The 26,390-nt window shown below is 39.1% G+C and overlaps 1 protein-coding gene across 11 annotated transcripts in view; it reads right to left on the bottom strand.

Annotated features, from left to right (window-relative positions):
* Positions 1–26,390, bottom strand: part of nrg1 (neuregulin 1) — a 90,703-nt gene that overhangs the window by 4,356 nt on the left and 59,957 nt on the right. For 3 of the 11 annotated variants that reach the window (XM_055206812.2, XM_073873899.1, XM_055206821.2), the window contains exons 4-8: positions 10,650–10,788; positions 7,591–7,649; positions 4,516–4,539; positions 884–986; positions 653–761 (exon numbers count right to left, since the gene is read on the bottom strand). In XM_055206812.2, the coding sequence (XP_055062787.2) occupies positions 653–761; positions 884–986; positions 4,516–4,539; positions 7,591–7,649; positions 10,650–10,788 (434 nt within the window). Of the gene's footprint in view, positions 1–652; positions 762–883; positions 987–4,515; positions 4,540–7,590; positions 7,650–7,991; positions 8,060–10,649; positions 10,789–23,610; positions 24,981–26,390 lie in introns of those variants that run through there. The other 8 variants (XM_055206814.2, XM_055206822.2, XM_055206819.2 and 5 more) reach the window with 7 other exon arrangements.

The following is a 26,390-nucleotide window of genomic DNA, read 5'->3' as shown; positions in this document are numbered from 1 at the left end:
TCCAAAAATGGCACCAAATCTATCTGAGGTTTCTAATTTAGATGATTTATCTCTGAGATCAATACTGCTCAGTGTTCAGTGTCCCTGAGTGTGTTTACATGTACAGAATAAGCGGATAACTATTAAAAATCTGCTTTTTGTAGAAAACTTTTTTATGTGTTTACATGCAAATCAATTAACCGGCTATGCAGAAAACTGTGTTTAAGTGGGACTTGGAGATTTGTCAGGTTTCTCGCAGACAGTGACGTCACAGCAGATAGTACATAATAGTCGATCAAAAAGCCGACGGCATATCTGTTTTAAGCTATATTGTTGTATCTCTTATCATGTAAATATAACATCAGCTTTAATTTTCGCAGTTTCTCTGCCAACTGCTTTAGTCGAGCGGAGACTTTTATGCATTACTTTGCGCTTACTTCCGCGTCTGATGTTAATCTTTCATACGCGGAGACATGCGCACATGAACCAAAACTGCGAGAAAGCCAGTTAAGGTCTTTACATGCCACGTAAAATCATGGAAATGAGCAAAAAACTACCTGTACTTTTTACACGTTTACATGACATGTTTTCAATTTATTAAGCATAATCGGCGTAAGACTGTGCACGTAAACGCACTCAGTATGAACATCATGTTAGAGGTGATGATACTCACATTGACCAGTTGCAGATTTTCGGGCGGGGGATTGGGAGGACCTTTAGCCGCAGCGTTGCGCTCTCGTAAACTCTGCCGCAGCCGATCGTGCAGCTTTTTCCTCTGTTTTCTACACGTACAGAACAAACGCAGCACTTAGACGCATGCACAGACTTTAACAAATAACTCAGTTTTAGTCCAACCCAAAACATTAGTATCAAAGTGAAACAGACGTTTCAAAATGTGAATTACTTTGTTTTGCAGTAAGCCACCACACACATGATGCCAACTACTAGGAGAGCGATGCAGATGCCTGTTATTGTCAAAACACGTTTCTGATAGAGCTCCTCAGCTTCTGGAAGAGAGGACACACTGCTTTTTACACGTACACACATCAGTCACACATCACACATTTATACACTCTTAACATATGTTGGGTTGCTTTAATCCATGTCTGGGTCAAATACTGTATAGACAAACACAACCCAACATTGTTTTAGAGCGTATTCTTACTCCATCTTCAACAGATTTCTGAGTAAGAACGGATGTCGGCATGCATGTATTTCAGTTGATCTGGGGGTTGGGGGGGGGTTTGAGACACATCTGATGTGTATTGATCTCAGGATGTAGACACTGGGAAGTGTTAATTCAAGGTCAGTTAAGAATCACTACATCACATCACAAACCCCGCAGGACTCAGATGACTCTCTGTCATGTCTGTAACACTGCATGCATTTCAGTTTATGACTATCACAACATTTAATGAAACCTTCAGCATGACCCATGCAACTTTATATTCACTTTTTATTTAATAAGATTCTGGCTTTTGTTGTCATCTATAGAGACTATACTTAATGGGGTGGTTTCCCAAACAGGGATTAGCTTAATCCAGGACTAGGCCTTAGTTTAATTAGGAAATATAGCTAGTTTTAACAAACATGCCTTACTAAAAACATTACTTGTGTGAATTTTCAGGCAAAACAAAGGGCACTGATGTATTTTTAGAAATGTCAGTGGAATATGTTTTTATTTTGGACACCTCTTACATTTATTTTAGTCTAGGACTAGTCTAATCCCTGTCCGGGAAACCGCCCCTATAGGTTTAATTGAGGTTTAAGTATATATTTTGCTTTTGTGTGCCAATATACATTTCATGTTTAGTTTAATGCATTATTAAGTAATTAATGACTGTAATGGAATTATCTTTCTTACGAAAAAGGAAAGTAAGGGATGCAGGGATTCCTTTTAATTTTTTAAGCATTTTCAGTTACGATGCTTCTGCATTACACACTGTATATTATTTCAACAATTCTGTATAAGACAATACAAAATATCTAAATTTTGGTAAGTTTGCTTTAAAAATTAAATATATTTACTTAAGTTTAAACATTGAATTTAATTTCTCTTGTCTATCAGCCCATTCTCATGAAATGCGTATTAATAACACGCAGCGCGACCATCATGCAATACATACACCAAACTCCAACCCCGCGCGCATATGACACATCGGTCCCCCCCGTTCACCCACATGGCGCATCCCTTCGTGTCATTATTTTTTGGTTTCTTTTTGTTTACCATTGCTGCTTGGGTTTGGGGTTAGAGCAAGTTTTTGTAACATAAAATGACATCCAAACTGCAATTCTAACCCAAACTCCAAGCGACCATGGTTTAAAAATAGACAAAATATGGAGAAACCTATATATTAAATGACGAACTAAAGCTAAACCCAAATCTAACCCCAAACCCAAGCGACAGTGGTTTAAAAAAAACACATGAAAAAAACAAAAAATAAGGTTGTTTTCACATATGTTGGTGCGCACCGTGGTGCGGCCTCGGAGCGCACCAAAATACATTGTATCATTTTTCAGTTAGTGCGGTCCGTGTTCACATATATAGTATTTTTTACTTTACTCGAAATGCCGCACCGTACGCCATGTGACAACGGTCAGCGCTGTCATTGGTCTCTGACAGCTCTTACCGTCTCATGACCACCCCCACGTTTCCATGACAACCAGCCTGACAGAGAGAGCGCAGCTATCAAGATGTGGAGATAAACGATGCCGTGTTATTTGCGAAGTTTCTTTGCTTTAACGCGAAATTGCGTAGCTGTTCTATTAAAGCCTTTCTCACGGAGCCGTTTGCTCCAAAACAGCCCGTAATGTCACTATTTGTGTGTGGAGGACAGAGTTTCTATGCATTTATAAAATCGTGATCAGCCAACAAACGTAAAGGAGACAAAATAATCTCTCTGCAACGGACCAGATTGGCTTGTTTGTTGTTAACCCACAATATAACACCCGGCTCACATCAAAACGGAATAATTTACCCAGTGGCTCAAACATGTGGAGAACTTCCTGGGCTTGGTTCGGTCCGAGGTCCGGCAGTGTTCACACCACAGGTGGGTCGCCCCAGAGTTCGTATGCAACAGCCGCTCCGAAACCACCTGTTTAGAGCGGTCTCGGAGCGGCAAAACGTTTAGTGCGCACCCGAGTGCGGCTGTTGTGTTCACACTGACGTCAAACGCACCGTACTCGGAGCGACACGTGTTCATTAATGAGACCTAAAGTAAGTGTATATGTGAAAACACCCTAGTCAAACGACACAAATAAGATGCGGCATATAAGTAAATGGGAAGGACTGGTGTATCATATGCACGCAAAATTGGAATTTAGCGTATGTATTCACATATGATAGTCACACTTGTCGTGTTATTTGTATGCATTTGATGAGAATAGGTTGTGTCTATATAGTCAAAGATTTATAGTCTATATAGTTAATCATGTAATTACTTAGTAACAGAAAATGTGTTATTCATCTTGTCAACACTTTCTTGGTATAGAAAACTACGTATTTTACGAAATTTGTCTAAAATGGTATTATATTGGTTTAGGCTCCATCAGTATTTTAATTTAGTCAAACTGATGTGTTTCTTTGCTCATCTCACTTTATTATTACAGTCAATGGCAAATCTTTTTAATTCTGATACTCTAAAGCAACAGATATACATAAAAAGCTACATTTTGAAAAACAACTGTGAAACCTCTAATGTGCCATACAGTACTGTATGCATATATCCAATGTATATTTGTGGATGCTGAAGGTTTCAGTGAACAGATGTTGAAATGATATCAGTGCTTTACTCACAGGCAAATCAACTGAATAACCAATATAATGTATTTCTTTTTTGACAGATTTCCTATAGAAGGCATACATACTGTATGAAATACAATATGCAATGCCATCACAGTAATGAACCTCCGGGTATGATTTCATGGGTATGTTTTATTTTCCTCATTTTAACCTGTGAGCAAACTCTGTTACCATTATTTATTTACATCTTTAAATCTATTTTAAGGTTTAGGAAAGATTTTCTTGATGCACACAATAAACACACAACACGACTGCCATTACTACAGTACGAGTCAACATTAATAAACATTGAGAAGAAGTATATAAATGAGAGGAAAATCATAAATTTGACAAAAGAATAAGGGAGAAATGACTGACATGCTGAGAGGAGACTGCATGAATGAAGGGCAAAGCAAAGCTGAAGGGATTCAAACACAGCATAACTACTGCAGTGTGTGTGCGTGCGTGCGTGTGGGTCTTTGTGAATAATTAATAACATCCTTTTCCACAGTACAATAAAAGCTGATGCCTCCCCCTCGCATCACATCAGCATTAGAGCGGATATCTGCTTTCTGGCCTTAAATGCCTAAAAAACCTGCAGAAGGTTGTGAGTGGCTCTCTGAAGTTGACTGCAGTGATATGATAAAGATGTCAATCATCTGTTATGACTGTTTGATCCCTTCATGAGCAAAAGAAACAGACTCAAGCTTCTAGACCTACGAATCTGCAAACTAGGAGGAGAGAACGATTCATACCCATAAATTCAATCCCAAGATGTTCTGCCCAGGCAGACAAGATGATGAGAGGGAAAGGAAAGGAACAAAAAACAGTTGGTTGGAGATTTGAGCGGTGAACAGCTTTGACACAACCTCAAACACAACACCATATACCTGAACCCATCTGAACCATCATGAGAATAATTCATCATGCCTGTGCTGTTTCACCTCACCATGACAAACAGATCATAAATTAATATGTAATACAGATATATGGATGGTTTATAACATGTATACAGTGATGCATCTTTTTTAAATACAAAAAAACAAATGTGGTTGATCGGTTTTGGGTTATTATTATAATAAAAGCATGCGCATGCAGATGTCACTGTGCTTGACTGTTAAATACAACAGACTGACCACAACGTTTCACTACAGACAAATTCTAATTCAGATGTTATACGTGTGTGATAACACCGGCACATGTTTAATAGAAACATGCTGTTACAGACATGCATCTCATTAGAAACTAAACTAGCTGCTGTTGGTTTTGGTCTGATATATATCTCTTTTCAGTTGTTTAAAATAAATAAATGTAACCACAGCTGTTTTATTAACAATTCACTCATTCCTTCTAGTGACGTTTAACTGCGACAAAATGGATCAGGGGTGTAACACAGAGTGAATGTGTGACATCACTATCATCAGCATCCACTCAGGTGACAGTAGACATTTCAGTCTCTGTATAGAACCGTAAAAGGATTTACAAGCAAAACTCATTTGCTTTAGTAGGTCCTCTTCTTGTATTTGATAAGTAATATGCTTTTCATTTACATGTTTAACACAAAGTAGTACTATATTGACAAATCGACAGGGAGGATTGTAACAACATTGAGGATGCGATAAAGACATTGTACTCCTCCTGATCACCTATAAAGAAATGTTGAACCTTCTGATTCCCTACAGAGACACCATACACTTCCTGATCCCCTATAGAGACCTTGTATACATTTTAAACCCCTACAGAAACATTGTAAACCTTCTGATCCCCAAACAGAGACATCATACAAATCCTGAACATCTATACAGACATTGTATAACTTCTGATCCTCTATAGAGACATTGTACACCTCCTGATTCCCTATAAAGTCATCACAGACCTCTGATCGCCTATAGAGAAATTGTACACCTCCTCTACAGAGACATTGTGGAGCATAGACAATGTACACCCCAAGACGTTGTGCACTTCCTCTATAGAGATAACGTACCGCTCCTGATCTTCTATAGAGACATCATTTACCTCCTGATCCCGTATAGAGAAATTATTCACCTCCTGACCCTCTACAAAGATATTGTACACCTCAGGATTACCCAAGACATTGTACACATCCTGATCCCCAATAGAGACATTGTACACATTATGATCCCCTGTAGAGACATTGTACACCTCCTGATCCTCTATAGAGATAACGTACCGCTCCTGATTTCCTATAGAGACATCATTCACCTCCTGATCCCCTATAGAGAAATGATTCACCTCCTGATCCTCTACAAAGATCTTGTACAGCTCAGGATTACCCATGACATTGTACACATCCTGATCCCCTATAGAGACATTTTACACCTCCTGATGCCCAGCAGAAACATCATAGATGTCCTGATACTTTTCAGAGACATCACACACCTTCTGATCTCTTTATAGTGATATTGTATACTTCCTGATCCCCTACACAAACATCGCACATCTACTGATCCTTTACTAAGACATTGCAGATCCTGATCCCCTATAGAGACATCATCAAATACCTCTTGTTTAACTTAGAACAATAAAGACAAAACTTTAAATAAATTAAAAACAATATTTATACTTCTTTTAGAAATGTACCGAGCCCCTAAGGTGACATTGGAGAAAAACATTTTAGTTTCGCGTGCTCACGTGAAACTTTCGCGTGCGCACGTGAAAGTTTCACGTGCGCACGCAATAGTTTTACGTGCGTACACTAAAGTTTCACGTGAGAACGCGAAAGTTTCACGTGCGCACGCAAAACGAAACTTTATTTAATTTTTGCTCCATGTCCCCTTAGGGGCTCCGTAGTAATGTGTACAAAAATATTATTTTAAAATATCCCCTTTCTTACATATAATAATGTACTTTAAATCTAAAAATTAATTCTTTTTTTATTTGTGGGACATCGCTGTCAATTAAAAGACACGTGTGTGTGTCTATTGTAAAGTTGGTGAATACAGCTAATAACGGAGTTTGTACTAGCACAACATTAGCTCTTGTGATCTTAGGCTGAATTTATTGATAGCCCTGATCATTTATCATTGATTAAAAGCACTTTGGCAATGACGTGAGTCTGCACATCTACTGATGTGAAGGACAAACACTATTAATAGCAACACTGCTATTTTAATACTACAGTTACATCAATTCTGCCTCCCAATATCTCCTTCACCGTACTCTAGATGATGATGGTTCATTTTCTGTGTGTTTCAAAGTCCAATGTACCGCACATGGAGGTTTTTCAAAGTTTCTGAGATTATTAGAGAGGTCAATACACACACATCTGGCTCTTAATGTATGAAAAGAGTTCATACAGTAGTTTAATGAGGGTCATTTTTAAAAAGCAGTGCCATGTGTGAAAATTGGACGTTTATCACACACTGAAATTAGTATAATGTATATGTGGGTCAATATGCATGACATTTAATATACATCAAATCAATGTTTTTGATGTCAGTTTGATTTGCATATTTAACCTGCTTTTTAACATCAGTTGCATCATCGAGTAATGATTTTAGGCCTGCCCAAAAAAATCTGATTTAATTTTAATAGTTACCACCACCCTTACGTAAAACGCTCACATTATTTCACCTATTAAACCCTTTAAAATCTGCCATGCTCAAACAGTTGAATTTCACCCGTGTCAATCAGTTAACTAGTATCCAACAGAACAAAACTATATTAATAGACACTAAACATGCATAGAGAAAGAATAAAAGAAATAAATGGTCTGATCTGACTACCCATCTGACAAAACCAAAGCAACAGAAGGCAGCGACTGAGCATGCTCTCATTCAAGCACAGATAGCAAGAGAAGATAGACGTACTGTAGAAACTGGCCATTACGTAGTTTTGGCAGCGATCACCAGTAAACTCATTGGGGCACCTGAGAGGGAAAGACAGAAGTCACAGAGAGAAAAGAGAAGAAGACAGAAAGTGAGTTTGAGACCCAAAAGTTCCCCGCACACTCGCACACATATACACACACAGGAGTGTCTCTGGTGTCGCCCGCTGAAGGTCTCACAAACGCCCGTCACGTTTCGTCTGATCCCAAGAGCTCGTTCGAACACGAGAGTCTCTGAATGTTTACGCTGGTGAATGTTGAGCGGGCGGAGGTGTCCGTGCACCTGCCCGGGGCGGAGGAGAACCAGCGTGGAGACAGCAGTGATGTTTGTGTGTGTGTGCGTGTGTGTTTGGGGATTGAGGGTCGTTCATTGACTGCACATACGTTTCTGGTCTATGACTCGCACAGGGTCTCGGGTTTGACAGCGGTCCCCTGTGTATCCCGGAAGGCACCTGTGTTAGAAACAGGATGAACAGCACAACACATCACAACACAATGTTACACACTATACAAACACACGTGCGACAGTGAGGCATGCACGTGCCACATGCCTTGTGACGTACTGGACTGCAGGTCACTGACACAACAATCAAACACACAATATTGTCTGATATTGACTGATTTCTGAAAAAAATGTCAGCGCTCACAATACACACACACACACAAACACACACATACAGATTTATTTTAAGAAGTAGAGGTTTCACCTTTTTTCTCACTTTAAGATCTCCTAAACTTTGTTTGATCAGCTAAATCCCTCTCAATTAAAAACTTATCTCTTCATAAACAATTGGAAACATGCTGAATACTCTCTAAATAGTAAAACACCCCTCTTTTCATCTCTCTCTCTTATCATAAGTATAACAATTGTTACAAACATTGTGTATAGAGACAGAGCGCAACGTGGCATAACCTGAAAACCAAGCCCACCGGGGGGGAAACAATCCATCCGTCTCTATTGATTTTGTATTGCGAGAGGCTGCCTCCTTGTCATTTCGGGTTTATAACAAAAAACCAAAGAACCCAGAAATAAGTTTTTATAAGCTGTAGACCCCAAAAAACAAGCGTTTAAAGACACAAAAGTGGAAACAGGCAACTTTTCATAGTACTCCTATTAGTAGAACTGCGCACACTAGAGGGAAACGTAGTCGGCGATCCACTTTTTTCTTGAGTTTTACGGCTCGACAGCTTGTTAGCTGTACACATTGTCACACAGCAGCTTTTAGGCATTATTCAGTTTTTTGTTATAAGCCAGAAATGACAAGGAGGCAGCCTCTCGCAATACAAAGTCAATGAAGACGGTTGGATTGTCCCCCCCCGGTGGGCGTGGTTTTCAAATTAACATAACTGCTCTCTGTCTCTTTAAGCACTTCTCATATTATTAGCTCTCTAAGACGAAAAAAAACTGGTTGGCTGGTTTAAGCTGGTGTAGCAGACTGGTTTTAGAGGGGGTCTGGCTACTTTTTAGCTCATCATGCTGGAAGACCAGCTAAAACCAGCTGACCCACCAGATTGACCAGCTACTTCCATCTTAAAGGGACACTCCACTTTTTTTTAAACATGCTAACTTTTTAGCTCCCCTAGAGATAAAGATTTGATTTTTACCGTTTTGTAATCTGGTTTAATAATCAAGGACTTTGCTGCCGCACCATGTCTGCAGAAGGCGCAATGACACCACGCAGTGCCCCAAAATAGCCCTCTGATATTGAAAGTTTCCAAGTGGACTATTTTTGGGCACTATGCAACATCATTGCGCCTCCCGCAGCCATGCCACCACAGCAAAATCCCTGATCATTACGCCTAACCATATCTGCCTAGAAAATCACAACTTTTAATTTTCCGTCGGTCTTAGTACACAATGTAACTACAGAAGAGTCAAGTTTTAAATAAGAAAAATATTGAAACTTTTGTTATTTTTTAGCGTGATGCTAATGGTCTAATCAGATTCAATGGATGCTAAGCTATGCTAAAAGTGCTAGCGCCAGACCCGGAGATCAGCTAAATGGATTCTAAAACGGTAAAAATCAAATGTTTACCTCTAGGGGAGCTGGAAAATGAAAATTTTCAACAAAAAATGGAGTGTCCCCTTTAAGCCAACCAGCTTAGCCAAGCTTCCAGCCTGATAAAGTTTATTTTAACTGGTGGGTCAGCTGGTAGCCAAACCCCCTCTTACACCAGCTTAAAAAAGTCATCCAGTTTAGTTTTTGTTGTTTTCATCACCCTTGTGAATTACTTTATATATAAGCAACTGCTAAATGCTTAAATGTAAAACGTCAATCCCCATATTTATGATCAATGATGAACAGATCTAAGATTTACAGTCCATCAGGAGCTCTGCTGAGAGAGAGACAGACAGGAGAACATCCTGACTGCAGTGCAGTTCTTACTGTTCTGAGATCAGATGTAAGTTTTCTGCTTACTCACTGAATTGAACAGCATGAGCATTAATACATTATGTGGCCTAAAGCCCAGAGTGTGTCAATGTGACACACACCCACCCACGCATGCAACACACACACACACACACACACACACAAAATAGTTTTAGTAACAAATTAGGAGGAAATTCACTAAACTGCACATATTAGCATTGCTCATGTGCTGCAGGCATTGTTTAAGCACCTGATTTATGGAATTATGCAAATCATATAACATCACAAACACGCCCCTTAAACAAATACCGGTAAATAAAAATAAAATCCTGCTGAACAGAATTTGCATGGCACAGTTCCTTATCGTGCAGCATGCCATAATCTATAGTAACTAATGCATGTAACTCTATAATAAGATACGTTTACATAATTTACATATAATGGAGATGTGTTGAGAGTAAAGGAGATGTGTTGAGAAGAAACAGTACTGGTGCAGTGTTATACCTGCTGGTTACACTAGATTGCAGGTGGTTAACTGAAATACTTCATGCTACAGCGGTGCTTTAGTGTTTAGTGAATTTCCTCACAGACATCTTTCTGTATAAAGCACTGTGCACAGCAACATCATCATCATCAGCAGCAGCAACGATAATCTCTGACGCAGCTCTACCTGCAGAGGCGTCTGATGTTTCCGGGTGTGACCTCCAGCGTAAAGCATTCTCCTCCGTTCACGCAGTAGTTCCTCTCGCTCTCGCTGCAGCGGGTCACGTGACTCGAGGTCTTTGCCGATGTTGTGGTGCTGGTGGCCGCTGCAGATGCACACAAACGCATGAGCACACAGTCATCTTTACTTTACAAAAACATTCAAAGTGTGCCGGACATAAACACAAACATGCCATCTGAACTGTATGTTAATGTATATTTCACATCCAAATAAGCTCTGACGGAAGATAAACATTTAACAGACAGAATTATTCATGTGATTTAAATAAGCTGTTCATATATAACACCTTTGAGTATTTCAAATAGTTCAGTGCTATATAAAGAAATACTGGGAAACAATAGCAGTCACTACACACTACGCATAACTATTAAAGTAATTCAAACTATAAAGCTTGAACAAAACAGGAATAAACTAAATAATCATGCAAAGTCTTGAATATAACAAGTAATAAACTATTCTCAACACAGCTCATAAACTAACAAAAAGTCTCAAAACAGTCAAGATATAAACATAAAAGACAAATATAAATAAATCACATCAGCATCAAGTAATATCGCTCTGTACCTGATGTGATGTTTAAATAATATCTGGATATATGAGAACGCATGACTTCTGTCCTTCGATAACCGGCGTGGGTGAAAAGTGTTTGTCTGAGCGCTCTTGTCTGGATGTGAATTTCTCTCCGCTCATCAACATTTTCAACGGAGACGCCATCGACCTCACTGCGCACGTCACTGCGTCTCTGACACATCATCAATGTCAAAAAGTCAAAGTGCTTCAGAAGTTTTGATCCAGACGGAAAAACTGCACGTACATGACGTTTGTAATCCCTACAGACCCCTGCATATCCCTTACTAATTCATAGACTAACGACCGATTCCAGGAACTGAAGGTCAAAATGTTGATGGCCGACTTATGCTCAGCATATGCGGCCACACATACCTCCAACTCGACCTTTCCTTTATAAATAAATGACGTGGGCCACCCTACAATATTTTATGGCTTTCTGTACAAAGATAAGCAGACCGAAGTGAGACTTTACTTTCATTCTGACAGATAATCTAGTTAGTGTAGTTTAGTGATTTCATAGGTCACAGACCCCATCAGGTGACCGCTGAAGCAGGAGACGTCGTACCTTTGAGCTGAATGTAATTCAATCTTTAGCATTCAAACCACTGATGTATGTGACAAGCATCGCCACATGAATAATTGACAGCGTAACAGATTGCTTCAGTCCCGTTAATCTAATTCTTGTTTTTCACTCCCATTAAACGTACAGCATTAGTGAGGAGGCATCACTGAGAAAATGGCTAAAAAATCACCACTGCACAAAACAAGCGCTGACAAGAGATTTAGTTCAGCTCAAACATGTCAAACAGACACTATTCATGTGATGTCGGCATTTTGGCATCCTGCTCTGGGATCGACGGACGTCTCGCTGAAGATGAATAGTCAGCGAAACAGCGGGAGATCATCTTTTCAAGGTGAGAGAGAGGACGATTCATTCAAATGACATGATGTGAAGAGTCTCAATGCACAAATAAACATGAGTGATGTGCAGAAGAACTTGTATTCAGCTCTTTTGTAATGTTAAGCTGAACGAAAACCAAAAAATCCATTTGCAGAATAAGAAGTGGATGTGAAAAAGCATATAATCTACATAAAAATCTGTGTGTGTGTGTGTCTCTACTGCAATGCAGACGCAGTCGGCAGCGTTTTCTCTGCGTGAGCACCTTCAGGACACTGCTCGATCGATTCACTTCCATTTCATTTTTTTTTGCTGGTGAGAAGAAACCAAAGCCGTGCTGCAGTGCAGTCGTGCCACCTCCTGTAATGCATCAGCGTTTTCCTGCGCTGCATCTGACCAGCAATGCAGATCCACAGGGACGCAGATCCATATTTAAATCTACTGTGAGGGCAGCGTGATCTTTTTAATGTCATACACAGTGTTCCTGATGATGCTCTGAAGAAAGACTGCTGAATCATACTGCAGATCTGACAGCAGCTTCTTTTACCTTAAAGTACCTTTAAATGACAGCATAATCCATCAGCTGAGTCTTCTACACTATAAGCTACATTACGTGCCACTGTGCTTACGCAATATGATGATACATCATAGATCAAACATACACCAACATGTGACCACACGTACACACTGATGCATGAATGAAAATCTCACCGAGGAAATGAATAGTAAGGGTTAGAGAGACAGGACCATATGGAGCAAAATTAAACATAAAATAAACACGTGAATAAATGTCCTTATGAAACAGTGATTAAGAGACTAAATCAATATGTAAACCATTAACGCAGCCACAGCAGTAGACATTATACAATCTCAAAACCTCTCAGATACAGTAGTAGATTTCAAAAGAAATCTCAGTCACTTAAACCAGATTTATTTCACACGCGCTCAGTCAACGGCTGCAAGCCACAAGACCAGTTTATATATCTCCATCACGTGCTAACCAGCTCTCTTCAAACAACCAGCGTAAAGCTCTTGTGCAATAACGTGCGTGTAAAGATCACAACCGATTACGCCAGGAAATTCCTGTCCTTAAGCCCAAATATGGTCATGACTTCCTGCTCTAACAGACGTACTGAATAAGAGTCGAATGACTGTCAGTGTTTCAACAAGAAACTAAAGCTAATTCACCTGAAGATAAAAACACTTGTGCACATTCTGCATTAGATAACACTCACAATATTAATTTTAGCACAAAATTTATTTTGTGTAACAGTTATCAGTGATTTTTTAACCAACTTCATGATTTGAACACATTAGTATTCTCATTTATTACTATATATATCAGTAAGGTACATGTTTGGGTCATTGTGTTTATTTCTAAATGGGTTTAATGTTGTAAAGTTCAACTGATGTTAACTGATGCGCAGTACAAATAAAATAAAAACCTTCATAAATTTAGTAAGCCATAATCTGATTGAAATGTACTGTAAATGAAAATCATTGCTTTAGGTCTGTTATTGTGGAATAGTAAATCACTGATATTTTAAACAACAAGCGATTTGTCAGTAATGGGTTGGGTTTAAGTAGGACCAGTTACACTTGAATTAACGGTGGGTAGAACAGATAGTTAGAACGGCCAGCCCATAAGTCTTAATAATATTTTTGTTTCTCCCATTGTATATAAAATCATAAATCGAATCACACAGAAGAGCAGACGTCTGCTCAACATGTTATAATTCATGTCTATAGCACAGATGATGCTAAAGTCAGTTACATACAGAAGTTTAAAGTCCCTATAAAATCAAAAACTGACTATTCTTATTTTTTTTAATGGAATATTGCAGTGTTATTATAAACAATAAAAAAACATATGCCCTCATAAACTTTAATCAAAATCTGCCCTCTTATGGCAATCATTCTCTGATGATGTCAGCTAGACAGCTTGGGCGGAGCATCTGTTAACCCAGCCCCAATATATCCAGTCAAAGCACAGTGCAACAAACGCCCATTATTTTAATTGTGTGATATTCCATTTCGCTTAGAAATACATCACAATACGGAAGTAGAGTCTATTGCCACTTCCTGTTCAGGGGGACTTTAAAGATTGTTTAGATCACTAACCCTATATACGATGTATAGTATTAGTAAGGTTTGGCTATTGAGAAAATAGGACTAGTAATGTTACGAAGAAATTAATGTTAAGAGAAAACGCTTCCCAATGATGAGTATTTCCAGCAATCCACAATACCACTATTATCCACCGCAACTTGTACTACGGGTCTGTTGAATGCTTGAATCTGATTGGCTGATGAACGCTCTGAGGTGTGCAATTATTTTCTGGAAAACGCACGCCGAATGTAGTTTCAGCCAGCTCTGTTGGCCGCATTACAGTTCCATATCACTTCGTAACTGTAATAACAGACTAACAAAAACAACATGACAGACGATTTTCCGAGGCAATAAGAGGAATGTTTAGAGATGAACAGAGGTAGCCTCGTTCACACAATCTCTCTCTCTCTCTCTCTCTCTTTCTTTCGTTCTCTCTCTCTCTCTTTGTGACTCTGTCGCTCTCGCTCACTTTCTAATAACTTCATTATCAACTGCATTAGAATGCTATCAACGGCTCAAGTCTTCATTGGCAGCTTTAAAATGATGTTTTGGAACAAGCAAAAGAGCCGTTGGACGAGACGCTGAAGAAATAGTCCTACTCACAATAGCGATTTAAGTACAAAAACCAGACGACTGGCAACTTTTCGAAAAAACGGCGGAGAAAGAGTTAAGGTTTGCTTAAGTTCAAGTATGACGTTTTTCAGTCACTGGTTCTGCAGCAGACAGATGAGTTGTCAAGTGTTTATATTACGATCAGATATGAACTCACACAGCTTTAGTCATGAGGGACTGTGAGACAGACTGAGGAACACCTGTTTGATCCTCACATGTACAAAACAATAGCTCTCACCTCTTCTATAGACAGTTATAAATCTATCTTCAGTATATCCTATAAAAAATATAACTTCACCATAATGCTAAAAAGGTGAGTGAATTGAGAAGAGCAAAAATAAATGTAAACATTTGTCAGTTACACAAAGTGTAAACTTTATCAGTATATGTGCTCCCTGGGATCAAACCCATGACCTTGTATGCTTCTAATGCAATGCTCTAGAGTTGAGCTACAGAAACACATGACCTTATGCAAGACTGGCTAAGAAATCAGACCCTGAGGACACAAAGTAAAACACCTGACATACCTCACCCTACCTAAACTAAATTTAAAGTCACGGGGCAAAGATTGAAATGTTGGTGCTGCTGTTTATGTTAAAGTTTCCTTAAATCTTCTACTGTTGTGTTAACTCAACAACAACAACACAAGACTGAACTGACAAAACATTACACACGTGAAGCCATATTTCACTAAAATTATTCACTATAAATATGAACCTTCTCTCTGTTACATCTCATAAGGACAACATGAGCTTTTTTTACCTTTCTGACACTAATGCAATTACACACATCTAGTCAAGACAACCTATTACATTCACTTAGTCAACCATGAGAATATAAACACAACAACTAAAACCACAGAGACAGATGCTAGGAAATCAAACAATATGGACAATTATCTCAATTATCTGTAATATCCACACCTCACCTTACCCTATAGTCATGTTCTTAATATCACGTTACATAGTAGTGCATACCACACAGGTAATCTGTAAAATATAGTTTTATAATTAAACTATAGGGCTATAAGGTTACATTTCTCTTTTTATATCAAGTACAGAAGTGTAGAACTGTCATGAACACCTAAACTAAACTTTCAACGTACACATCAGTTTCTGAAAAAAAAAACATTTTAATTGGATCATTTTAACTATAAAATCAGTTGTGCTGGTGGAAGTACACAATGATTTACTATTGCAGCAGTGATGCACAGTTTTAGGTAAAAGTGCAGATCGTTAAAGCTCTAGTCTCATTGTTTTATTGGGCACACAAGAGCCGTTTGGAAGAACATATGAATAAACAACTTTTATTAAGTTCACTTGTACTAGTTCCTGCATTTTTGTAAACTAATGATAAGCAGTTTTTGCAAGAACATCTAACCTCAGATGTCTGCTAGCGGTTAATACGAGGACCTGCATTAGGACAGACACATGTGTCATGGAAAATCACCTGAGATCACATCAACACAAACACATGATTTAGATGATGTGTGTACTGTTAATGAGACACTGAAGAGGATCATTAGAGATGGACTTGAGAGACACACAGGTGTACTGCATCTCTCCTGAAACACAATCTGCACGGTCAAACACAACCTCACAAACAAATACATACTTGTAAAGGAAATATCCATTCAAATTATTTCATTATATGTAAAGAAATAGCTGATATATATGTCAGAAATGAGCTGCCTGGAACAATACCCAATCATACAGAACGACAATATTGACCAAACACAATCAACGATCCCAGATATACACACATGAGTGTTTGATGTGTTCATTATATTGTTGTAATGTAACAGGATTACTTCCCATTAGTTCAAACCAATGCTATTATATATCATTATAACAATTATAACATGATGATTCATTAAATCACAGCAAACGACTGCAGTATTGCAGACAGACATCATTAGATATGTAGACGCTGATGATGAAGGATTTCATGTCTGCTTAACTTTCATCTGTACTGTAATATAAAACATCTCGTGCCACGGCAGAGGCTCTTAAGAAATCTGTTCTCTAGATCATATGATCACTTTACCCACAATCCCATTTAAACCTTTAAAAAAGCGCTTAAACTCAAAGTAATAATATTACACTGCAAACTGTCTTGCAACCAATCTAAAAAGACTAATAAAGACAGAATATTATTGGAGGGGGGTTTCCTGGACAGGGCTTCTCCTAGTCCCAGACTAAAATGCATGTATGGGCTGTTTTAATTTAAAAACATTTTGCACTCACATATCTTAACATATATCAGTGCCGTTGTTTTGTGCACATCAGTAATGTTTTTTTCAAAGTATGTTTTAAAAAATGTCCTAAAATAATTAAGGCCTAGTCCTGGATTAATCTAAACCCTGTCTGGGAAACTGCCCCTTAAAGTCACAATGAAATCAAAACTGATCATTCTTAATTTTTTATGTAATATTGCAGTGTTTGTAATTAATTAAATAATTTATCTGTATGTGTCATACATTTTTTTAACAATATTTATTTTTTTAAAAAAATATTTTAAATTCTTTTTTCAATCAAAATCTGAAAATGACTTCCACTCTTTTGTGGCGATCATTCTCTGATGATGTCAGTTAGACAGTTTGGGCGGAGCATCTGTTAACCCCGCCCCCTCCAACTGTCAGTTCCAATTCAGAATGAAACTCCTACTGTACTTTTCTATATCCAATCAAAGCATAGTGGATAACACAAGCCAAGCCCACTACTTTCCTCACGTGATATTCTGTTTCACGCAGAAATACGTCATAACATGGAAGTAAAATTAATCAAGACTTCAGGTTCGCAGGGACTTAAACTGTACATTCACATTGGGCGTAAGCGTTAACGCTTATCGGACGGCTTGTCTGAAGCGTGGCCAACAGCCAATCACAGTGGCCGCTACACATGCTACGGTCTTCCATAAACCTAATTGGCTGGCTCTGCCTAGGTTATTTGCATAAGGCGATCTGATTGGCTGACAAGTCACATGTTGCCGCTTGAAAAGTTGAGAATGTTCAACTTCTGCCGCGAGCAACGGCACTGACGCGGCGCCGACGGATCCACAATTCAGCTCAGCAACGCAAGACGTCACCCATTAAAAGTGAATGGGAAGTGTTAACGCTTACGCCCCGTGTGAATGCACCGTAAGAGAGAGGAAATGTAATGTACTAAGAAGTGTGCATGACTAGATCAAGTAAGTGAACTGAACAGGGCTATTGATATCGGAACAGGAACAACATTTCCTGATGGAAAAACCCAAAGTAATTTAAATAAACTTAAGAAACAACCCACACTGCAAAAAATGATTTTCAAGAAAAAAATTTTAGTATTTTTGTCGTGTTTTCAGTAAAATATCTAAAAATTCTTAAATTAAGATGCTTTCTCTTGATGAGCAACACGACCCAAGAATATAAGTCTAGTTTTTAGACCAAAAATATCAAACCCAAGTGTTGTTGTGCATAAAACAAGCAAAACAAGCAAAAATCTGCAAATGGGGTAAGTTTATTTTTCTGGAATTTAGTGTTTAAGAAAAATGTTCAAGATTTTTTGCTTACCCCATTGGAAGATTTTTTTGCTTGTTTTATGCACAAAATCAATTAAATTTGATATTTATGGTCTAAAAACTATACTTATTTTCTTGAGTCATTCTGCTCACCAAGAAAAAGCATCTTAAAGGCAGAGTCCACGATGTTTGAAAGCCAATGTTGATTTGAAATCACCTAAACAAACACGCCCCTACCCCAATAGAATCTGGACCTTCTGTTGATAGACCCGCCCCACACATATGCAACCCGGCAAGGATGTCGGTTAAGTGCAGTGAATACACTCAATAGACATCAGATGACAACACAATTCAATACAGTCAGGATAAACTTATGATAATGATGATGCAGGACGTTTTAAATTTCTGAGACTGTATCTGTGGACACAGATGTGTGTGGTGATTTTTAGTACAGATGTCAAACAGCTCAGCTTATATTCTTATGTGCCAAGTCATTGGGTCGATGGTGACACCCGTTAAATGATTCTGGGTTAAACAGACGCCGTTCCCTTCCTCAAAATCAGAACTAAAGCTTAGCTTAATGAAATGACAGACGTGTGCTCAGCTGGCCTGCGTCCATTACAATAATGAATTCATCAAAGCTACGGCCCAGCACATCACTCGTGAGCTCTTTTGATTTTCTCCTGTAATGGAATAGGTTCAACCCGCCCAGACATTTATCTGTCAGCGGCTTTGATCAATGCGACTGCAACTTAACCTGAAGTTAACTTGACTATCGTGTAAGATTAGATTCTCTGCCCGCCGGTTTGCTGAAGAACAGAGAATCCACTTTGTGTTGTTGATGCTTTATGAGCTTCATTAAGAATTTCAAAGCAAGTCCAGATGACTCTCATGGGGAGACGACACGGGAGAGAGCTAATAAAAGATGATTTATGTTTATAACACATTAGCAGCGTGCTCACTGTGAACACACAGGTGGAAATACATTCACAATGAAGATTCATCTTTAGACATTTCGTTCCCAATATTGCTCTACATCAAAAAAGCAATTTGTCATAAACATTGCATCATATGAACAACTAGAAACTTGCAACAGAGACAAAAGGGCAAAACAGAGGGCCAAGTCTCTGTCATCTTCCTAAGAAAAACAAGCCATGAGGGAAGACATTCATTATTATGGGTAAAAGGCGTCAGTGATGTGGTTGAAACTCATCTAGTGAAAGCAGGGCATGAACTCTCTCTGAACCTCATTACACTCAACCACACAGCCAACGCTTCATAGATTACTTCATCATTAAACAGGAACAAGTTAAAACAACATGAGGATTGAACAACAATCATCATTTTTATAATTCTTCACAAAGACACTCTCTATAAATGGCTGGGGTACGTTTGACCCATAATGGGTAAATATTGGACAGAACACATGCTGGGTTAAAAATAACCCAATGTTGGGTTGTTGATATGCAACCATGGATTATAATAACCCACAATTGGGTCAATTTTAACCCAGTGGTGTTTTCTGCCCAATATTTACCCATTATTGGTCAAAAATTTGCCAGCCATTTTTAGACTGCAGTTATTCTCATAAAGTACAAAGTATCTGCACAACATCTCGAGATCCTGACTGATGTTGTATGAGTTTCAGACGTATTGTATAAGAGCAATGAAACGTGTTGTGTGACATCATGAGGAAGATGTTTTAAAAGGTTCATGAGTTGATCGATAAAGCCATCAGCTTAGCAGTCTATGGGAAGTCATTTATACATTATTTAATGAGTTCACAGTAGTGTGCATTTATGATGACCAGACTGCTTTATGGCTTAGAAACCTATGTGCTATATGTATTTACTGTTTCTATTGACAGATGCTAGTGTACTGGTGTGTCCTTGTGGTGTGTAGCTTAGAAGTGGACAACGAAGTGTTTGTTAAAAAAAACAATAGATTCTTGATATAGTTGAACTAATACTTGATATAGTTAACCTCTATGAGCTAAAATAAAAAAACATAGGGAATTTGACTGAATTATTGGGTTAGGGACTGGTTCGTCTACATCCAAAAGATGTTGCCATGTCTTTATTGAACAAATGATTACAAAAGACAGAAATAGCATCAGAAACAGTTTTTCAGGTTTCACAGAATGTTAACTGCCAATTGTAGATTTGTTTAACTTGAATTGTTGCCAAAAATTCATGTTGATAGTTGCCAGTTTTCTGTCTTTTATTTATTTAGTAGTTTTTAATAACTTCCTATTAACAACGTCATAGTTAAGGCATTACCCTTAATTTTCGAATAAGATCCAGCTCTATTTTATATTGAATGGAAAGTTATTTTTCGTTTAATTTTATTTTATTATTAAAACAATATGAGATATTACATTACTATCAAGCTGTTAGCTTAGTAAGATGCTAACATCAAACTCTATTGTAATCTATTATTGAGTCAGTGTTTCAGTGCCGACATACAGAATTATTGATGTCTACAGTATGACAGCTCACTATCGTTTAAAACAGAGCTATGTCTTACAAAGAAGAAATATTGTTATGTAGAAAAAAAAACAAGTCAAAATCTTGGCTTTAGTCCCACCGTCCCATTTTGTAGCACTTTCATCATGTTGTTTGCCAACAGAAGTCAACCAGAAACATAAACAGTATTGAAGAAAAGTGCTTATGAACTAATAATTCACCATCTATACCACTGCTCCTGAGGGGTTAAACTCTATGAAACTGTTCATAGATATAAAGAGCTCGTAGATCCGAATCTGAGTACCACAGACTTCAGTTTGACACTGTCCAAAATACTCTTAAAAATGTCTTTTATAATCAGAACTCAAAAATAGTCTGCGTCCGAAAACTTAGGCAGCTGACTTGTTGCCTCGCTGCCTCCAATGACTTCGGAGGCATGAAGGCAGCTCAGAGAAATGCTTTCGGACACACTTCATAGGCAGCATGTTTGAAATATAAACCGAGAGCGTCTTTCAGATAACTAATCTCATATTAGAAAACTACAATACTAATTTCTCGCTAGAAATGCAATTAAAAGGTGTAAAAAGTGAAAATATACATTTATTTATACTAAATTTGTCGATTTCTTGGCCGCCATTTTATTTTTTCGAACTTGACCAGGCTCGACCAATAACATTACCCATGCACACACACGCATAGAATTGTGGGACAAGATCTCAGGAATCAGGAAGTAAACCTAACATTGGATTCGGACATGCCTTCCTGCCTTAGAAGGCAGCAATTTAGAGTTTTCGGACGCAGCTATAGTTTACAGCCCATTTCAAGTCCCACAAATGACTTTCCTCCCCCAAAAAAACATCAATGTACCGGTGCTTTACCGAAAACCCCCAACACAAAACATGGGGAAAAATGTATAATTTTGGTCAGAGCTGATGGTGTAGTGGGCAGTGCCCAGACATGTGGCAATTAACCGGAGTTCGATTTCTGGTTTGAGGTCCTTTGCTGACCCTTTACCATTCTCTTTTACCAAAATTTACTCTTGTAATTTCCTGTCCTTAACCTATAGTACATACTGCCTGTTAAATAAAGGCAAAAATGGCTCAAACTAAAAATTAATTTAAAGGGCCACTAACCTAGGTCTTTTATAAAAAATAGTCTCTGGTATCCCCAGAATGTGTCTGTAAAGTTTCAGCTCAAAATACACTACAGATCTTTCATAATACGATGTTGAACATGGCCATTTATTTTCCTTGACATGTTTTGAATGAAATGTAAGTTTAATTGCAGTATCAAAATAACTTATGGTATTTCATATTAAAGTCATTGCTAGTTATTAATTGGACTAAACTGTTTTGTGTGTTATTATTCACCGCAACAGAAGCGACTTTGCGCGACACACCTTGCGACCCACAAGTGGATCCTGAGCCATAGTTTAAAAACCCCTGCTGTAATGTACGTGTCCATCCTGTCTAAATGTATACTGTTGTATTAATCTTGTCGTTTTATCTCACACATCTAGTCACATACTGTATATGCAGCAAAAAAATCTACTGAACTAAGACTTCCTTGTAATTCAGCTGATCTGCTGTCTGTTATTGATTTAGACTGAAATTACCAACACAACCGATCGCTTTTCCATTTCAGGCCTGGACGATTGATCACAGTACTGACCTAAGGGAGGAGCTTTCAGTTTCCCAGCAGCACAACTCTGTACTGTATGCATGGAGCTAAATGAAGCTAACAGACTAAACACTAAGAGGAAGTCAGGTTATAAAGTTCTGAGTCATGGAAGAGTCCTGAGATTGAGAGGTCTGAGCAGACGCTCTCCATTGATAATACCATTAGCTAACTGCTAGCTTGTGGTGTCAGGGGTTTATTTAAGATCACCCAGCAGATTCTCTTGCCGCAGTGCTTTAGTATTGTGTAGTGGTGTAAGCCTCAGACAGAGGTGGGAATATCTCCACTTCTCTTTGTCTCAGACAAACCAACCCATCTGAAGTAAATCAGCCCGGCCTGCATTATAATGAGCATCATTATACGAATGATATACCGTCCTGCAGGATGACAGTGCATCCTCTCACTTCACACTGCTAAAAGTAGCAGTGCTGCATAAAAAAATCAAGACCAAATAGAGAAAGGGAGGGAGATCTGAGAGTGGAGGTCTGGCAGTCCTCCAGCTGTTATAAATCTTCAAGCTTTCAAAGTCACAGTGTGGAAAAGATAGTATTACCGGTGATCGTCTTTCTCTGGAGGGCTATCGGTTCGTCTTTGTGGAGACTCTGACCTTGAAATGGAGCCGAGCCAACAGGAAGTGTCTTCCTCTCACTGCGGCTCTGCTGCATTAGCAAACGCTCGCATTGCACCGCAGCCTAATATCACAGCTCGTGTGGGCAGGTAACTGCTAATAATGTTAAAAGGGCTTTACACAGCTTCAAAGGTGCATCTGCGTCACCATCGACGCCCAGATCGAGTCAGTTATTCCTACAGCACTTAGCCACAAATGTTTATACCACAAATGACAAGACATAACATGTTTGCTTTGAAGCACACACTGTGAACGCCAGGAATCACATCCTGGTCTTACATCACCATCAAACGAGTTGCTTTGAAAGTAAATGTAGTAAAACATGTAATCACATCAGTGATTAAACTCTTCTAGTACACTTTAAAGCAGACTGGTGCATTTCAAATTCACATTCAAACCACTAAATATCATGCAGTAAAATCTTGGACGCAGAACACAGATAATACTTACAGGTTCTGGGAATAATATCGTTAGATTCCAGAGTTTGGGACGGATATTGGATTAGGGTGTCATTCTTAGCCGGTCTGAAGGTGCTCTTGGGGTTGGGTGGAGATGCAGGGTTCGTACGAATTGTCACTGATGGGGTGGAGGTAAAAACAAGCACCTTAGGCGAGGGGGGCACGAATGGACCGCCCGTGGATTCGCCCTCCACGAACACGTTTGGCTGTCCTTGGACGTTTGGAGTTGTCGGGGTGGAGGTGAGGTTGGGGGGCGAGACTGACGACGAAGTATTTAGATATAAATTAGGGTCCTGTCCGATGCGCTTGAGATCAAGGTGGCTAGGTGGCTCGTATTCAAAGATCTTATCCACAAAGACCCACTTGAGTCCGGCCGTGCAGAGGGCCAGACTCAGCAAGCAGGCCAGGATGGGCAGGATGCAAATTTTTTCAGAGCGGACGCAGTTACGCACGTGCTCAAGCTCTAGGCAGACGCAGCACACAGTTAAAGGCAAGCATCCCGGACAACCGTGCTCGGTGCTGTCGCTGTCCCCGTCCCCTCCTGGGTTCTCCTCCTCCTGCTCACCTTGGGTCGTCTCTTTTGCGGCTGCCTCGGACAAGACCTCTGAAAGTGCCTCTTGAGATGCGAGTCCGGCCGAGATGTCCTCCGTAGCCTCCGACTTCATCTCTCTGTTGTCCCAGCTTTCAAATGCAGCTGTCCAGATGTCTTTCTAGCGCAGCGGAGTCAAGCATGCTGCCTCATGAAGTGTTCTATCTATTATCAGATGACCAGCGAGGGGGAAGGGACTCTGATGGACACGACGCTTAGCGGACTAACCTTGTAACTAAAGAGGAAGTGCTTCCGTGGCTCTAATTTCTTTCATCCAGGTTTGTTCTCACGGTCTCCAACGGAGCGGCAGAAACAACACCAGCAGAACGTCTATAAATAAGGCATGCGCTCCAGAGACAGATGCATGCGGTAGCCCGAGGGTGGATCCCACCTCAGAACGAGGCAGAGAGGTCCGGAGAGAGAGTGCGGCACTCACCTGAGGGCAGGGCTGGAGGAGGGGAGCAAGTTCAGGCTTTCATGAATCTGCCAGCCGCAGCTGAAAATGGCTGAATCATCCGATAGCGTCAGGTGCCGGTCGGATCAAAGCCCTGACTCCTCTGAGCAGAGTAAAAGCCGGTTGCTAAAGACTCTCGTGCAGGATGAACAGAGATGTGAGTGAAGATTGCCCACACACCCCTCCCCTCCTCTCTCTCTCTCTCTCATTTGTCTGGTATCGCTCTCCTCTCTCACTCTCAACACAAAGCACAGAGCCAGACAAGTCTGCACTTGATCCAATTAGGAGGAACAGCAACGAATGAGAGTGCAGTATGCAGTCTCTCTCGCTCTCTTTCTCCCTCTCTCTCTCTCTCATTCACTCATTCAGCTCTCATTGATTCGTTGAGGATGACACACATCAAAAAGTGACAGGATCATCCTCTGGGAATATAATACTGTTGTTTCTATAAGTGGCTAAATGATATGGGTCCTTCAATGGCCGATACTCATATCTAAAGAGCAGGGATGTCGATGCTTATATGGGAGAAGTTGATGTTGCATCAGATATTAGTTTAAACTGTATAGAAATTGTAAATGCGTGTTTTATGTCATGCCAATGTGTCTCACAATTTGGGTTTGCTAATTTATTTTAAAGAGTCGTGTGGTGTTACAGGAATTTTTTTAATGATTTAAATACTAATATTATATGTTTAAACAGCTTAATAAATTCTATGTCAATTCTCTTCTTTTATGATTTTCTGCTCTTATAAATAAAATATGATTTCATGTTTGAGACAGAGTCTTAAGATGTTTCTTTAGCTTCACTCATAAAAGGGATGATTACACAAAACTCTTTAAATCTGTTACAGATTCCTTCAAACACATTACTTTCTTCTCTAATATGAAGTGTTGTTCTGTCACCATTGTCAGATGAGCTGTGATTAGACACCACACATTTACTATAGCACACGTGACAGCTGCAGGGGTGAATGGGGCAGATACTGAAACCTTTAAATCCCCTCAGGTCTGTTAAACTGACCCGTGTCTCATTGTCATTAGTGTGTATGTATGAACAAGAGCAGCAGTAGCATAAGGTCAGGTCAACAGAGATGAGACTTCACCTCAACTGAGGAAATAACAGAGATGTCCATTCTACAGGACAGATGCTAACTTCTGATCTACATCATAGATCTAAACAGCAATCTGATGCTAAAACATACAATACAGAAACACCTGTTAACCAACTACCCTAATGTAGTATATGTATTTTAATGTTCAGCACCCATAAACTATTAACCTCAGTTTACATGTGATGGACTACGGGATGTCATTAAGTGAAATGATGACACTTTATGAATTTGTAATACTTCAAATAGCGACTCACAATTCATAAGAATATTTCATGGATAAACAACGCTACTGACCAATCAAAAAACAGAACTACATTTACATTTATGCATTTTGCAGACGCTTTCATCTCATTTAATCTTATTTTGCTTTTACTTTCAAGTGACTTATGGTACATTCAAATAATACATTGTATCAGTATGTGAAGAGTTTGGTTCCAAAACGCGATAAACACCATTTAAAAAAAAATCGTTACAGCCAAAATTAGTATCCGGACAGTAATAAAAAGTAAATTCTTCATTTTACGCAAAATCCAATATCCGCCGTGTTATTCTATCATCTTTTCTCCCTTTTTTCCAAACAGCGACAAACGCCAGTCCTCCTTTTCTGCTGAATGCAAT

The sequence above is a fragment of the Misgurnus anguillicaudatus genome, chromosome 12, assembly GCF_027580225.2.
Source record: "Misgurnus anguillicaudatus chromosome 12, ASM2758022v2, whole genome shotgun sequence".
In the NCBI taxonomy this organism is placed as follows: Eukaryota; Metazoa; Chordata; class Actinopteri; order Cypriniformes; family Cobitidae; genus Misgurnus; species Misgurnus anguillicaudatus.
The sequence above is the reverse complement of the archived record's forward strand: the minus strand, read 5'-3'. Positions and strand labels throughout refer to the sequence as shown.